This window comes from Theropithecus gelada, chromosome 2, assembly GCF_003255815.1.
Source record: "Theropithecus gelada isolate Dixy chromosome 2, Tgel_1.0, whole genome shotgun sequence".
Lineage (NCBI taxonomy): Eukaryota > Metazoa > Chordata > Mammalia > Primates > Cercopithecidae > Theropithecus > Theropithecus gelada.
The window spans coordinates 191,636,785-191,652,137 of NC_037669.1; the positions used below are offsets into that span (position 1 = coordinate 191,636,785).

Sequence of the window (15,353 nt, forward strand, 5' to 3'; positions counted from 1 at the left end):
GCCAATATAGTGAAACCCCGTCTCTACTAAAAATACAAAAATTAGCAGGTTGTGGTGGATCATGCCTGTAATCCCAGCTACTAGGGAGGCTGAGGCAGAAGAATCTCTTAAACCTGGGAGGTAAAGGTTGCAGTGAGCCAGTGCAATCCAGTCTAGGCAACAGAGCGAGAGTCGGTCTCAAAAATAAATAAATAAGTAAGTAAATACAAATACAAAACACTATAGTATAAAAACTACATAGTATTTCCATTGTATGAGGTGTAATAAGTAGAGATGATTTAAAGTATATGGGGGGAGGTACGTAAGTTACGTGTAAATGCATACCATTTTATATAAGGGACATGAGCATATGTGGATGTTGGTATCCACAGGGTCTTGGAACCAATTCACTGCGGATAACCGAGGGACAACTGCAATTCACTGTATGGAAATAATCAAGTAAAAAGGAAGTACTTACAAGGTTACTATATCAGCATTGGCTGCTTCCACAGCTATACTCAAAGGGTCTTTCCCTTCTTCATCAGTGGCATGTTGATTGGCACCTCGTTTTAGGAATAAACATACCTGCCTGTTTAAGAAAACAGCATTTTTGAGATATTGTCAGTAAGAAAAAAAAATTAGTATTCACCTTAAAAAAGTACTACTTAACTTAAAGAAATAACATTTTCATTAGGAAATTCTTCTTTCATTCTACAACTATTAATTGAACACTAACTCTACTAATAAAAGCTTATCAAGATCAACATTTTACAAGTCTCAAGGTATTTTTGCATACGTTATCTTATTTAATCTGGTGCTATAAAGACAGCATGGTGGATATATAAGGTGTGGTCCCTACCCTCAAAGAGTATCATAAAAAGGCCAGGCGCGGTGGCTCACGCCTGTAATTCCAGCACTTTGGGAGGCCGAGGCGGGCGGATCACGAGCTCAGGAGATCGAGACCATCCTGGCTAACATGGTGAAACTCCGTCTCTACTAAAACTACAAAAAAAAAATTAGCCTGGCATGGTGGCGGGTGCCTGTAGTTCCAGCTACACAGGAGGCTGAAGGAGCAGAATGGCCTGAACCCGGGAAGCAGAGCTTGCAGTGAACCGAGATCGTGCCACTGCACTCCAGCCTGGGCGAGAGCAAGACACTGTCTCAAAAAAAAAAAAAAAAGAATATCATGCAAAGATGCGCACAGGTATCCATAAACCTAAATGAAAAAAAGATCACTCAAGGTCACTATTTGAAAATGAAGAAAGCCAAGGCAATGTAAACTTCACAATAATGATAATACAACAGCAAAGAATGGGAAGTAATCTCCTTGCTGTACTCGCAAATATTAATGACTTGAATAAACTGATAAAAATTTAAAAATATGAAAGAATGACTAAATGGAGTCTATGAAATAAAATGGAAAGAATTTTGATAGTTTAAGAAGAAAATAATGGCTGGGCAAGGTAAGCACCTGTAATCTCAGCTACTCAGAAGGCGGAGGTAGGGGGTATCACTTGAGGTCAAAAGTTCAAGACCAGCCTGAGCAACATAGCAACACTCTGTCTCTAAAAAAAATTTAAAAATTAGCTGGGAGTGGCAGGGCGTGCCTGTAGTCCCAGCCACTTGGGGAGCTGAGGCAGGAGACCCTGAGCCCCAGAATTCAAGGCTGTAGTGAGTTGTGAATGTGCCTATGAACAGTCACCACACTCCAACCTGAGCAACACAGTGAGACTCCCATCTCTTAAAAAAAAGAAGAAAATACAAAGTATGAGTTAAGTACTACCTTAAATACTACCTTTTTTAAGTGTAGCAAGTTTTAATGATGAAGTTGTCAGACTGAATCTCCTTGCTTCTTGCTGATAGAAGAAAAGAAGCCAATGTAAAAATGCCCAGACATGACCGGGCACGGTGGCTCATGCTTGTAATCCTAGCAGTGTGGGAGGTCGAGGCAGGCGGAACACCTGAGGTCAGGAGTTCAAGACCAGCCTGGCCAACATGATGAAACCTCATCTCTACTAAAAATATAAACAATTAACCCAGGTGTGGTAGCGTACACCCGTAATCCCAGCTACTCAGGGGGCTAAGGCAGAAGAACAGCATGAACCCAGGAGGCGGAGGTTACAGTGAGCTGAGATCGTGCCACTTGACTCCAGCCTGGGTGACGGAGCAAGACGTTATCTCAAAATAAACAAATTAATTAATTAATTAATAAAAATAGCCAGACACAGGGCTCACGCCTATAATGCAAGCTACTAGGGGAGGATCACTTGAGCCTAGGAGCTCAAGGCTACAGTGAGCTATGATCGCACCTCTGCACTCCTGCCTGGGCAACAGGGTGAGATCCCATCTCTAAATAAATGAAGATGCTATTTTAAAAATATTTTAAAATAAGAGCTTCTTGCTTATCTGCCACGTAATAATCGGATACCCTGAGATGTCTTATTAAGAAACAAGCTTAAGACACAAATTTTTTATATAAAGCCAACATTTTCTTTCATGTATACTTCCTAATAATAGAAAGTCAATTTTCAAGGTTTTATTGTTCTGTGAATCTTACTATCACTCCAGAAGACACATCCATAACCCAAAGTAAGAATTTAGTTTAGAATTTGACTTTAGTTATCCTATGGAAAAACTAAAAATTACAAAGTCATCAAATTATCCTTAAATAGGTTATGTGTGTGCATGCTATGGAAATAATGTATATGTACCTGCATAAACACAAAACATAGGCTTAAGTTGTCTGACAAAATCACCAAATTTTACTAACAGAGAAAGTTAAGTACTAAAACTGATCTATTTAGTGACAAGTTAAGGTCAAAGTAAGCCTTGAAATTTTCATATCTGAAAACCAATAGTAGCTTTTTCTGAATGAGATTTTTTTAACTTTCAAATTCCATCATGACAAAGTAAGTCACGGAACACATCTCCTTACAAACACGACCTAAAAACTTTAACCTGAGAAAAACTACAACATTAATTCAAAACAATTTTTCAAATAAAGTCTCCTTAAATATTAAAGCACTGCAGTTACCCTGTGTGCCCTAAGACGGTGGCATGGTGCAATGGTCCCCGCCCTTGGACATCTCTTTGGTTGACATTAGCACCATTCTGTAGGAGGAACTCACATGTCACCAAAGAGCCCTTAAAGGAAAAAAGAGGATAACTATATACAAAAGCAAATAACAAGAAACAGTAATACATTTCTTTTTAAAAACAATTAGTTCTCTTTACTCAAATAGCATTTCCATTTCATTCTCTCCAAAAGAAAGAATATCCCTCAGCCAAAGCAGAGAAATTATAAATTATATTATTTTCTTCCCAAGAATTAATTCTAATAGAGATTCATTTGCAGTTTGTGAACTAGCAAAACACACTACTTTCATTATCAGAATTCTCTCCCACTGCAAAAAAACTGTTGAAACAATCAAAGTGATGCTCAAAAACCACTACTATTAATAGCACAGAGGCTCCTTCTATTTTCCAACCCATCTCTTGAAGCAAAGATAATACTAAAGCCAGTTCAGAATGTATTATGATTTTTTTTAATATTCAGTTGCTACTGAAAATGTCATTGTATAAACACATACCCCTAATACAGCCTGAATAAGTGGTGTTGCTTTGTTTTCCTCGGAATTGGCCCAATTCACATCTGCGCCATGAGCCAAAGCCTCAGCCATTTTAGGAAGGTTTTTTTCATATGACGCCCTGTAAAGCTGAAGTCCTGGATTAAGATGTTTCGAGTCCAGAAACACGGAAGAATCTTGCCTTTCTCCTTCTGAAAAGCAAACACAAATACATCAATAAAAATGAGCTCTTGGCAGAAAAAGAAAAAAAATATTTAATAGGTATAGTTTCAGTTTTACAAGATAAAAAGAGTTCTGTGGATGAATGGCACTAATGGTAGCACACTAATGTGAATACACTTAATGCCACTAAACTGTACACTTAAAAATGGTTAAGATGGGCCAGGCACAGTGGCTCATGCCTGTAATCCCAGCACTTTGGGAGGCCGAGGCGGATGGATCACTTGAGGTCAGGAGTTCAAAACTAGCCTGGACAACATGGTGAAACCTCATCTTTACTAAAAATACAGAAATTAGCCAGGCACAGTAGCAGGGACCTGTAATCCCATCTACCTGGGAGACTGAGGCAGGAGAATCACTTGAACCTGGGAGGCGGAGCTTGCAGTGAGCTGAGACTGCACCACTGCACTCCAGCCTGGGCAACAGAGTGAGACCCAGTCTTCAAAAAAAAAAAAAGGTTAAGATAAATTTTATGTGCATTTTATCATGATTTTTAAAAAATAAAGCTATGATATAAGAAACCATTAATCTATCATAATGAGCTTATGGGAGATTTTCACATAGATATTCCCCAACATTCCACCTTCTTCTCCTATAAAGACAATCACTGATACGTCAGGCCTTTCTGTTCTTGCCAGTATCCAAGGGATAGGCTAATTACTCTGTACTATATTAAAATTGAGTATATTCCTAAATGTTGGGACTTAAGAAGCAGCAAGAATCCATAAAAACTTTTACTACTAGACCAAACCTCCCTTCATTCCTAGGATGGTCCAATTCCATCCCAATTTGCACTACAAGCACTTCAAATAATTTAAGGAGTGCTGACTCCCCTGAGTATTCTGCAGGACCAAAATCACTGAAATCATGGAGGAGAGAACAAAGGCATAAAGCACAAGTCAAAAGAGAAATCTAATGGGAGGGAGTTGCCGATCTCGTTCTCCTGGTAGGACAGCCACAAGGAATGATAAAGGATAGTAAGACACACAGTTCACGTGGATTAAAAATTATCCATGGCAGTTGGTAAGGCAATTTTAGCACATACCATGAGGCTTGGAAGAATGTACAATTATGGGTCAGGTGTGCTGGCTGATGCCTATAATCCCAGCACTTTGGGAGGCTGAGACACGTGGATTACTTGAGGTCAGGAGTTCAAGACCAGCCTGGCCAACATGATGAAACCCCATCTCTACTAAAAATACAAAAATTGGCTGTGCACGGTGGCATACGCCTATAACCCAGCTACTCGGGAGGCTAAGTGGGAGAACTGCATGAACCCAGAAGGTGGAGGTTGCAGTGAGCCAATATTGTGCCACTGCACTCCAGCCTGGACAACAGAGTGAGACTCAAAATAAAAAATAAAATGTACGCCAGGTGCGGTGGCTCACGCCTGTAATCCCAGCACTTTGGGAGGCCGAGGTGGGTGGATCACGAAGTCAGGAGATCGAGACCATCCTGGCTAACGCATTGAAACCCCATCTCTATTAAAAATACAAAAAAAAAAAAAAAAAATTAGGCATGGTGGTGGGCATCTGTAGTCCCAGCTACTCAGGAGGCTGAAGCAGGCGAATGGCGTGAACCCAGGAGGCGGAGTTTGCAGTGAGCAGAGATCACACCACTGCACCCCATCCTGGGTGACAGAGTGAGACTCCATCTCAAAAATAAATAAATAAATAAATAAAAATTTTAAAAATGTATGAACAATATATAACTAGGACAGAATTTCCAAATATGAAGAAATTGCTGCTTTCTCATTTAAGAGTATTACTCCTCCCCTAGTTACCTTCTAAAAAACTAACCCCTTCCTTTAAAATATTTCATCAAGAGTAGGGCCGGGCGCTCAAATCCCAGCACTTTGAGGGGCTAAGGCGGGTGGATCACGAGGTCAGGAGTTTGAGACCAGCCTGGCCAACATCGTGAAACCCCGTCCCTACTAAAAACCCAAAAATTAGCTGGGTGTGGTGGTGGGTTCCTGTAATCCCAGCGACTCAGGAGGCTGAGGCAGGAGAATCACTTGAAACTGGAAGGCAGAGGTTGCAGTGAGCCAAGATCACAACACTGCACTCCAGTCTGGGCAGTAAAACTCCATCTCAAAAAAAAAAAAAAAAAATATATATATATATATATAATCAAGAATAGACATTTACCACATGCATTTTTCAGCAAACAAAACCAATTAACATTGAGTTTCATCAGAACTCACCAGGCTCATATAAACTATTGGCTGACACTGTGGAGGGTAAAGATTCTCTTCCATCATCAGAGCTCTGCTGAATTCCACTGTCATTACTTTTGACTGTTTTAAAGAAAAATTAACTAATGATTAAAGTTCATGCCATTTAGAAAGCAATCTCCCACAAACAAGGTTTTAAAATGAGCTCTTACACATCAACATGAACTCAGGCACCACGAGTAGAATGCGTTTAATATAATTTTAACCCTTTTCAACACTTAGCTTATCAAGATATAAATCAATCACAAAACCTGAAAATAAACTTATTTTCAGAGTTGTAACACATCTCATTACTCCATAATATGTCAGGGGTAGTAAAGAGCTTAATTTATGATATGACTGTAAGAATGTGTAATTCTCAGACAATGGGTAACATCTACAGAGATGGCCACACCGCACAATGACCACTGGCACAGACTTGGAATGCTCCACAAGAGTAGTACTTACTACTACGCAGTTTTGAAGAAGTATCAAAGTAGGAGAAGAGTGAATCTAGCTCATCAGGACAAAACAGAGACTCCCGCCTGGCCTCGTCGCTATTTACAGCAATCACTGGGGACATGCAAGTTAGCAAAGCACAAAGCAGGCCATAAGAAGGGAAAAGGGCAGGAAAAAACGTTACTGGGAAAAAATTTAGGAGGAAAAAATAGGAAGGAAATCAGGTAGTTAATCAGATACTTAGGGCTTTTGGAATGTCAGGTTTACAATTCCCATCTCCCCTTGCATTTTAAGCAGTTTTATTCCTTAGAATATACGTATTACCTAGAAAGGTGAAATATTATGGCATTGTTTAAAGGTAACTATTTTAAAGACATAGAAATTCAGTTTTTCTTAGAATATGTAGAAGGGAACAGGTTTTTAACATTAAAAAATATGACAATGACTATTAGTTCAGGGATTATAAAAGTGATCTGAGCTTAAGAAAACAGCTATAGACACAGTAAGAAAGTTTGCAATACCTGAACTTTGGGCAGATGCTCTGACTTGGTCCCCTGGCCCAAACTTAGAAATGCTCAGCCTCTTTTCTTCAGAACTCTTAGAGACAAACTTTTTTTGCTGCTCAGGAGGTGATAATGATATAGAATATTTATCCACAAATTTCCTCTCCACATATTTTGCTTTGATATATGCCTCCTTCTCCTGTCTGATATACATAAAAATGTCATGATGTTGTGCTTAACCTCTTAGCATGGCTAATACTAAACAAACCATTATATACTGAATATATTCAAACAAAGTCACTGAATGTAATACTGGTTAAAACTGAATCTGTGACATTATACACATATATATTATGTTTTCCTTCCAAATACCTAATGAACTATGATTTCACACTCAAGTGAAATATAAACAATAACCTAAGTGAAAAATCACAAATATTAATATGATACTCTTCCTTTCTCTTAATTTCTGTGCTATTCATTTCTATACTCCCCTCATGCTTTTTGCAGAGTAGAAAACATCACCAGAAAAAAAACTTAAACATTTACAGAAAGTAACTTTATTTTCATTTTTACTCAAAGAAATAATTTCACATACTGAACTAGCACTACTGATGGCCATAATTTTTCATAAGACCACTTTAAAACAACATATAGCATTATTAATTTAAGAAGAAATAAAATAAACTTCTAATTTATGATACCATCATAAAATGCCATATCTGTTCTATCCTTTTTACTTATATCCTCTTAAAAAGTTTTGGTCTTTGGTTAAAATAGAAGGCTATTTCAAGGTCTGAAATAACAGTCTTGTTTTAGCAAATAATTAAGATTCTGATTTAAATGATATTGGTTTAGACAGCAATAACTTTCAAATACAATTGGCCATACATAAAGACTTAGAATGAAATCAGTATCAACAACAAAAATCATGTGCTTTGCAGGTACCAACTCTTAGCCACTGCATTCAATGAGCCCTCCTTATACAGAATTGGAAGAATAATTTCAAACACAGCAATCAAGTACTCTCCCCTTCCGGAGGCACACTTTGCATCTTTAGTTCTTCGATATTATAATGACATGCATAAACTATGTGATTAATAAATCTTTGCTAAATTAAGTATGAACAATGTAAAATTATCCACTGTAGATGAACAGAAACTTGATCCTTAGAGACAGTAATGAATAGATTACCCCTTTTGGAATGCTGCTGCCGTGGACAGAACTTAGTTCTGCTTTAACTGACTGTTAAGGGTTTCTACATTCCTATGTAGAGCCCTAATTTTTTTTTTTTTTTTTTTTTTTGAGATGGAGTCTCGCTCTATCGCCCAGGCTGGAGTGCAGTGGCGTGATCTTGGCTCACTGCAAGCTCCGCCTCCCGGGTTCACACCATTCTCCTGCCTCAGCCTCCCGAGTACCTGGAACTACAGGCGCCCGCCACCATGCCCGGCTAACTTTTGCATTTTTAGTAGAGACGGGGTTTCACCGTGTTAGCCAGGATGGTCTCGATCTCCTGACCTCGTGATCCGCCCGCCTCGGCCTCCCAAAGTGCTGGGATTACAGGCGTGAGCCACCGCGCCCAGCCTTGTAGAGCCCTAATTTTTAAGCTCTCTCTACCCTAGAGACTATCATTGATTATATGTTCAATACAATATAATTATCTAATTAACATACTGAAGAAAGAGATAGCCAGCATTTGAACAGAAGTGGCAATGACTGCTTCTAAACACTTTGTCTCAATGTTATAAATCAATCACTACGGTGAAATAAAAATCATAGCTATATTCCTAATTAGGGGGAAACAGACAAGTGAAATAGTACCTTTGTCCTGGTTGTGGTTTCTTTATTCCCATTTTTTCCACATTAGCTTCATAAACTCGATTTATAACATCATTCCCCAACTCACACATAAGCTATTTGGCAAAAAAAAAAGAAAAATAAGCTATACATTAAAGACCTTAAAATAAGCTAAAATTTAAAAGTCCTTTAAGCAAGTACAGTTAACTAATTCCCTTGCATATTCTATAGCTGCTTATTCTACAAAGAAGTTTTATGTTAAAACAAAATGAAACAAGAACTGAGAGTAATATTATCACTTTGCTGTTCTTCACCAAACTACCTCCCCTAGAAGATGATCAACCCCACCAGAGTCATTCTCTCTCTGTACATGTCGATCTATCCACATATCACAGCTATTGTATCTATCTCTATGTCCACAGTAAGGCAAGAAGTATGACAACAAAGCATTATCTATACAGCAAGTACTAGCCAGTCTTAGAATGGTAAGTTAAAAATTAAGTATCTATTCTTTTCAGTTTTCATGTCTAGTTCCTAGAAATATGCAAATCTATCAAATCTACAACTTTCTGGTAATTACTTTTGAACGTACCTCTTTTTGGGTTGGGTTCTGTCTTCAGATAACAAACAACTCCTAGTCATATGTTCCAAATTCTTCTCGATTTTCCTTTCCATCTGCTACTCACCTCTTTAATTCTGTTCAAGCTCTCCTTGCCTCGCTAGTAAATTATATCTCTACCTTCTTGGCTAATCTTATTGCTTCTAGTTATGCCCAATTCCAGGCTTGACCACAAAAACAAACATTTTTACCACCAGCAGATCACCCAAACCATTTCCCTGAAAAATCATATGTAGGTAAAAGGGACCCTAATAGACATTAAGATGACTTTACCACTATCTAGAGAATAGAGGTTAAAGTATTGGGACAGGTGAGATGTGGGAGTGGGCAAGGCCTGGGATGAGATAACAAGAGGATTAAACTGCTCTCTGGACCCAACGACAGGAGTAAAGTCTGGGAAGAGCACTCTCACAGGCAAGAGAATGGTTTCCCTTTTTCTCCTATTTTTATTTTATTTTATTTATTTTATTTTATTTTAAGTTTTTTGAGACAGAGTCTCATTCCATCACCCAGGCTGGAGTGCAGTGGCGTGATCTTGGCCCACTGCAACTTCCACATCCTGGGTTCAAGTGATTCTTCTGCCTCAACCTCCCGAGTAGCTGGGATTACAGATGGCCATCACCAAACCCAGCTAGTTTTTGTATTTGTAGTAGAGACAAGGTTTCGCTATGTTGGCCAGGCCGGTCTCAAACTCCTGACCTCAAGGATGATCTGCCCACCTCAACCTCTCAAAGTGCTAGGATTACAGGCATGACCTATCACACCAGCCTCTCTCCTTTTCCTTAATCATGAGCCCTTTTGAGGTTCCATTACTTCTATGACATCCCTCTTCTGTCATTTCCATTTATTCCTTTTTTAATTTTTTTTTTCCGAGATGGAGTTTCACTCTTGTTACCCAGGTTGGAGTGCAATGGTACGATCTCGGCTCACCGCAACCTCCGCCTCCCAAGTTTAAGTGATTCTCCTGCCTCAGCCTCCAGAATAGCTGGGATTACAGGCAGGCACCACCACGCCCGGCTAATTTTGTATTTTTAGTAGAGACGGGATTTCCCATGTTGGTCAGGCTGGTCTCAAACTCCAGACCTCAGGTGATCCACCTGCCTCAGCCTCCCAAAGTGCTGGGATTATAGTCGTGAGCCACCGTGCCCGGCCTTCCATTTATTGTTTCTATTATTTCTCCCTGTCACTTTCTTTCCCCTCATCCCATAGCCCAGCTACCTCTTAAAAATCTTAAATGTGCTAATTCCTTCTTTGACCAATTATTACTCCTAGTTTTACACAGCATATTTTTCATTTTTAAAGTAAAGATACTAATTATTATATACAAAGTCTTCTTTAAAATCTGCACTGGTACTGTGAGGCATCACTGAGATTAGTAGCACAGAAATCAACCTTATTTACAAGAAATTCAATGTAAGGCAAAGGAAAAATAAGAAAATGATGGGAAAGGAAAGGATCTTTCAATTACTGATGCTAAGAAAGTTGGCTGTGGATTTGGAAAAATTGGTTGGATGTGGTGGCTCATGCCTGCAATCCCAGCACTCTGGGAGGCCGAGGCAGGTGGATCACTTAAGGCCAGGAGTTCAAGACCAGCCTTGGCAACATGGCGAAACCCTGTCTCTACAAAAAATACAAAAAAAAAAAAATTACTCGGGAGGCTGAGGCAGAAGAATCGCTCGAACTCAGGAGGTGGAGGTTGCAGGGAGCTGAGATTGCACCACTGTACTCCAGCCTGGCCGACAAAGTGAGACTCCGTCACAAAAAAAAAAAAAAAAAAAGGAAAAAAAGAAAAAAAAAAAGGCTGGGCACCGTGGCTCTCACGCCTGTAATCCCATCTCTTTGGGAGGCCGAGGCAGGCGGATCACAAGGTCAAGAGATTGAGACCATTCTGGCTAACACTGTGAAACCCCGTCTCTACTAAAAATACAAAAAATTAGCCAGGCGTGGTGGTGGGTGCCTGTAGTCCCAACTCCTCGGGAGGCTAAAGCAGGAGAATGGCGTGAACCCGGGAGGTGGAGTTTGCAGTGAGCAGAGATCGCACCACTGCACTCCAGCTTGGGCGACACAGCAAGCCTGCCTCTCCAAAAAAAAAAGAGAGAGAGAACTTGGAAAAAACTATCAAGAGTTAGGCACACATTTTTTACGTTAAATAAATTCACAATATACTATGATTAAAATTTGAAAAATATTGTCATAAAAATGAGTGAATTTAAAAAAAATAAAAAACATTCTATTTTAAAAAGAATGGGAATTAGTATCTGCTTTCTTTTTATTTTGGAGACAGAGTCTTGCTGCGTCGCCCAGGCTGGAGTGCAGTGGTGCGATCTCGGCTCACTACAAGCTCTGCCTCCCAGGTTCAAGTGATTCTTCTGACTCAGCCACTCCAGTAGCTGGGATTACAGGCATGTGCCACCAACCCGGCTAATTTTTGTATTTTTAGTAGAGACAGAGTTTCACCATGTTGGCGAGGCTGGTTTCAAACTCCTGACCTCAAGTGATCTGCCCACCTTGGCCTCCCAAAGTGCTGGGATTACAGGTGTGAACCACCACACCGGCCACAATTTTCAGACAGAAACAAATGAGTAGATATTCCAACCCTTAAACTCATCTATTTTCTACAATATGGTAAACTAGGTGGCAGGAATTAAAAGGATTATACTACTATTTCAAATTTTGTAAATCTTATCAGAAACCTGTAGTGGTCTAAAATTATTTATGACATTTTCATAGATATAAATTCTTAGGGAAAAAAGGAAGACTTGGTATGATGACTCCTAACCTGACAAATGTAAATTTGCAAATCACCCTATGCTAAAACAACCCAGTGGGGTCAAAAGCTTTACTAATCCATCATGAAGTTTAGTATAGCAATAGACTTCTTATATATTTAATAAGAATCTAATCAGAAAAGATTAAAATTAAGGCATAGAATCTGAACTAGGCCAAGGGTAGTGACTCACACCTGTAGTCCCAGCACTTTGGAAGGTCAAGGTAGATGGATTGCTTGAGCCCAGGAGCACGAGACCAGTCTGGGCAACATGGTGAAACCCTGTCTCTACAAAAAGTATGAAAATTAGCCGGGCATGGTGGCATGAATCTATGGTCTCAATTGCTCGGGGGGTCTGCAGCAGGAGGATTCTTTGAGCCAAGGAAGTCCAGGCTACAGTAAGCTGTGATGGCACCACTACACAGCCTGCACAAGGGAGCGAGAAAACCCTGTCTCAAGGAAAAACAAGAACAGTGAACTAACCTGGAGTTAAGAGTGCTATATACAAATGTAGCCTTTTTCTTTTTTTTTTTTTTTTCTTGAGACGGAGTCTCGCTGTCGCCCAGGCTGGGGTGCAGTGGCGCGATCTCGGCTTACTGCAAGCTCCGCCTCCCGGGTTCACGCCATTCTCCTGCCTCAGCCTCCCAAGTAGCTGGGACTACAGATGCCCGCCCCACCTGGCCAATTTTTTGTATTTTCAGTAGAGATGGGGTTTCACTGTGTTAGCCAGGATGGTCTCAATCTCCTGACCTTGTGATCCACCCGCCTTGGCCTCCCAAAGTGCTGGGATTACAGGCGTGAGCCACCGTGCCCAGCCAAATGCAGCCATTTTTAAAACTTAGAATGAAAACACCAGATTTGCCAAAATAGCCTCAGATATGTTTCAATACAATTTAGCTAGCATACATTGTCAGCATGAAGAACTCATACATTTGCAAACCAAGATTCTAAAATCTTCACTTTTATGTGAAAATATGAAAATTTTAAAGCAAAATTTTTTGTTGTTGTTGTTTTACCTTTAAAAGTTCCGGCTCCCAGGTGTCTAAAGTTAAAGATCGTACTTTTGAAAAATGAACCCCAAGACTCCTAAGTGGAAAAAAGACGACCGCATTACTATCAAGTCTCCGTTTACATATTCGTGCAAATTCTTTTTTAATGCGACACAGGCTCTAATAAAGCCCTCAACATACACAGATAGGGACATATCTTCTGTTTAGTAATGAATGATGAACCAAAGTCCTCAAAAGCTTTTACAAACCAGGATTTTAACCACTTCTTAAAAGGTACAAAGATACAAACTGGTGATTAAATTAGGGAAGTGGAAAAGGGCAGCTAACAAATGAAACATGACCATTTCAATCTGTGTTTATCCAAAAGAAGAAATTCTAATCCTGGGCAGGCCTACCCACCGGTGAATTCCGGAGCACTCGATACACAAGGTGATGCCCAGGTTGATGCTGGCCCACCGTGGATCTGCCAGGCCACAGTCACAACAGCTGGCATTGCCAGGGATACACTGGACCCGCTGAAGCGCACTTTCTCCTTTCAATAATTTCTCTTTTGACTCACTTCCAGAATCTAGGCTTCCTGTGGATGGAGATGATTTCTTATCCAGCTTCTAAAAGAATTAAGAATTACTTGTTTTTTTAAAAAAAAGATTGAAATACTTTGTCGCACACTACATGCTCCAAACTAAAGCTTCCAATCAATAAATTAAAGGCCTGTTACAAGCATAAGCCAGGCAATATTCTAGCTAGAAATTCAAGGATAAAAAGAAGTAGGTTCTTCCACCAGTGAACTTTTATTCTAGTGGGGAGAAACATTGTAAACATTTAAAATTATATATAATAAATGACACAAGGAACATATGTACAGAAAATGAAGACAGAGAGAAAGGGGAACACTAGTTTAACATGCAGAGTGGAGACAGAGGTAATAGGTAAGGGATTATTAAAACTCAAGAATGAAATAAATTATTGTTTTATACCACACTTTTCCAAGGTGTTCAATAAACTTTAAGCTAGTCATTTTTTTTTTTTCAGACTTCTCAGGGATAAAGCAAGTTATTTTAATTACTACAGTGAGTAACTAGGAAAGGTATGAGCTTATATAAATACTAAAGAAGAGATCAACTACATAATTATAACTACAGAGTGAATCAAATATAGAACATATAATGTTTAAAACTTCAAGGGATATCAGGTAAAAGAGGAAAAAAATAAAAGATAGCTGATTAACAAAAAGCTAATATTTTGGCTGACAGCGGTGTCTCACATCTGTAATCCAAGCACTTTAGGAAGCTGAAGCGGGAGGATCACTTGGGTCCAGGTGTTCAAGATCAGCCTGGGCAACAGAGCAAGAGCCTGTCTCTAAAAAATAATAAAAAATAATATGTCTGGGCACAGTGACTCATGTGTGTAATCCCAACACTTTGGGAGGCTGAGGCGGGTGGATCACTTTAGGCCAGGAGTTCAAGACCAGCCTGGCCAACACAGTGAAACCCTGTCTCTACTACAAATACAAAAAAATTAGCTGGGCATGGTGGCACACGCCTATGATCCTAGCTACTCAGGAGGCTGAGGCATGAGAATCACTTAAACCCGGGAAGCGGAGGTTGTAGTAAGCCAAGGTCATGCTGACAGAGTGAGACTCCAACCTGGGTGACAGAGTGAGACTCTGTCATACGAGTGTAAATACATACATACATACATACCATACAAACATACAAATTAGCTAGGCATGGTGGCGCACACCTGTGGGTCACAGCTATTCAGAAGGCTGAGGCATGAGAATTGCTTAAACCCGGGAAAGGGCTGTTGCAGTGAGCCATGCCACTGCACTCCGGCCTGGGTGACAGAGTGAGACTCCATCATACGTACATAAATACATACATACGTACAAATTAGCTAGGCTTGGAGGTGCACACCTGTGGTCTCAGCTACTTAGGAGGCTGAGGCATGAGAATCACTTAAACCCAGGAGGCGGAGGTTGCACTGAGCCAAGATAATGACACTGCACTCCAGCCTGGGTGACAGAGTGAGACTCCATCATATGTATGTAAATACATACGCACATACATACATATGAGCTAGACATAGTAGGACACACCTGTGGTCCCTCAGGAGGCTGAGGTGGGAGGATTGCTTGAGCCCAGGAAGTCAAGGCTTCAGTGAACTATGATCACACCACTGCATTCCAGTCTGGGAAACAG

The 15,353-nt window shown here is 39.9% G+C and overlaps 1 protein-coding gene across 2 annotated transcripts in view; it reads right to left on the reverse strand.

Annotated features, from left to right (window-relative positions):
• ACAP2 (ArfGAP with coiled-coil, ankyrin repeat and PH domains 2) overlaps window positions 1-15,353 on the reverse strand; it is a 173,900-nt gene that overhangs the window by 14,804 nt on the left and 143,743 nt on the right. The window contains exons 15-23 of one of the 2 annotated variants that reach the window (XM_025376092.1): window positions 13,552-13,760; window positions 13,159-13,228; window positions 8,781-8,872; window positions 6,978-7,162; window positions 6,466-6,570; window positions 5,989-6,081; window positions 3,570-3,757; window positions 3,014-3,123; window positions 458-568 (exon numbers count right to left, since the gene is read on the reverse strand). In XM_025376092.1, the coding sequence (XP_025231877.1) occupies window positions 458-568; window positions 3,014-3,123; window positions 3,570-3,757; window positions 5,989-6,081; window positions 6,466-6,570; window positions 6,978-7,162; window positions 8,781-8,872; window positions 13,159-13,228; window positions 13,552-13,760 (1,163 nt within the window). The remainder of the gene's footprint in view (window positions 1-457; window positions 569-3,013; window positions 3,124-3,569; window positions 3,758-5,988; window positions 6,082-6,465; window positions 6,571-6,977; window positions 7,163-8,780; window positions 8,873-13,158; window positions 13,229-13,551; window positions 13,761-15,353) is intronic. The other variant, XM_025376093.1, reaches the window with a different exon arrangement.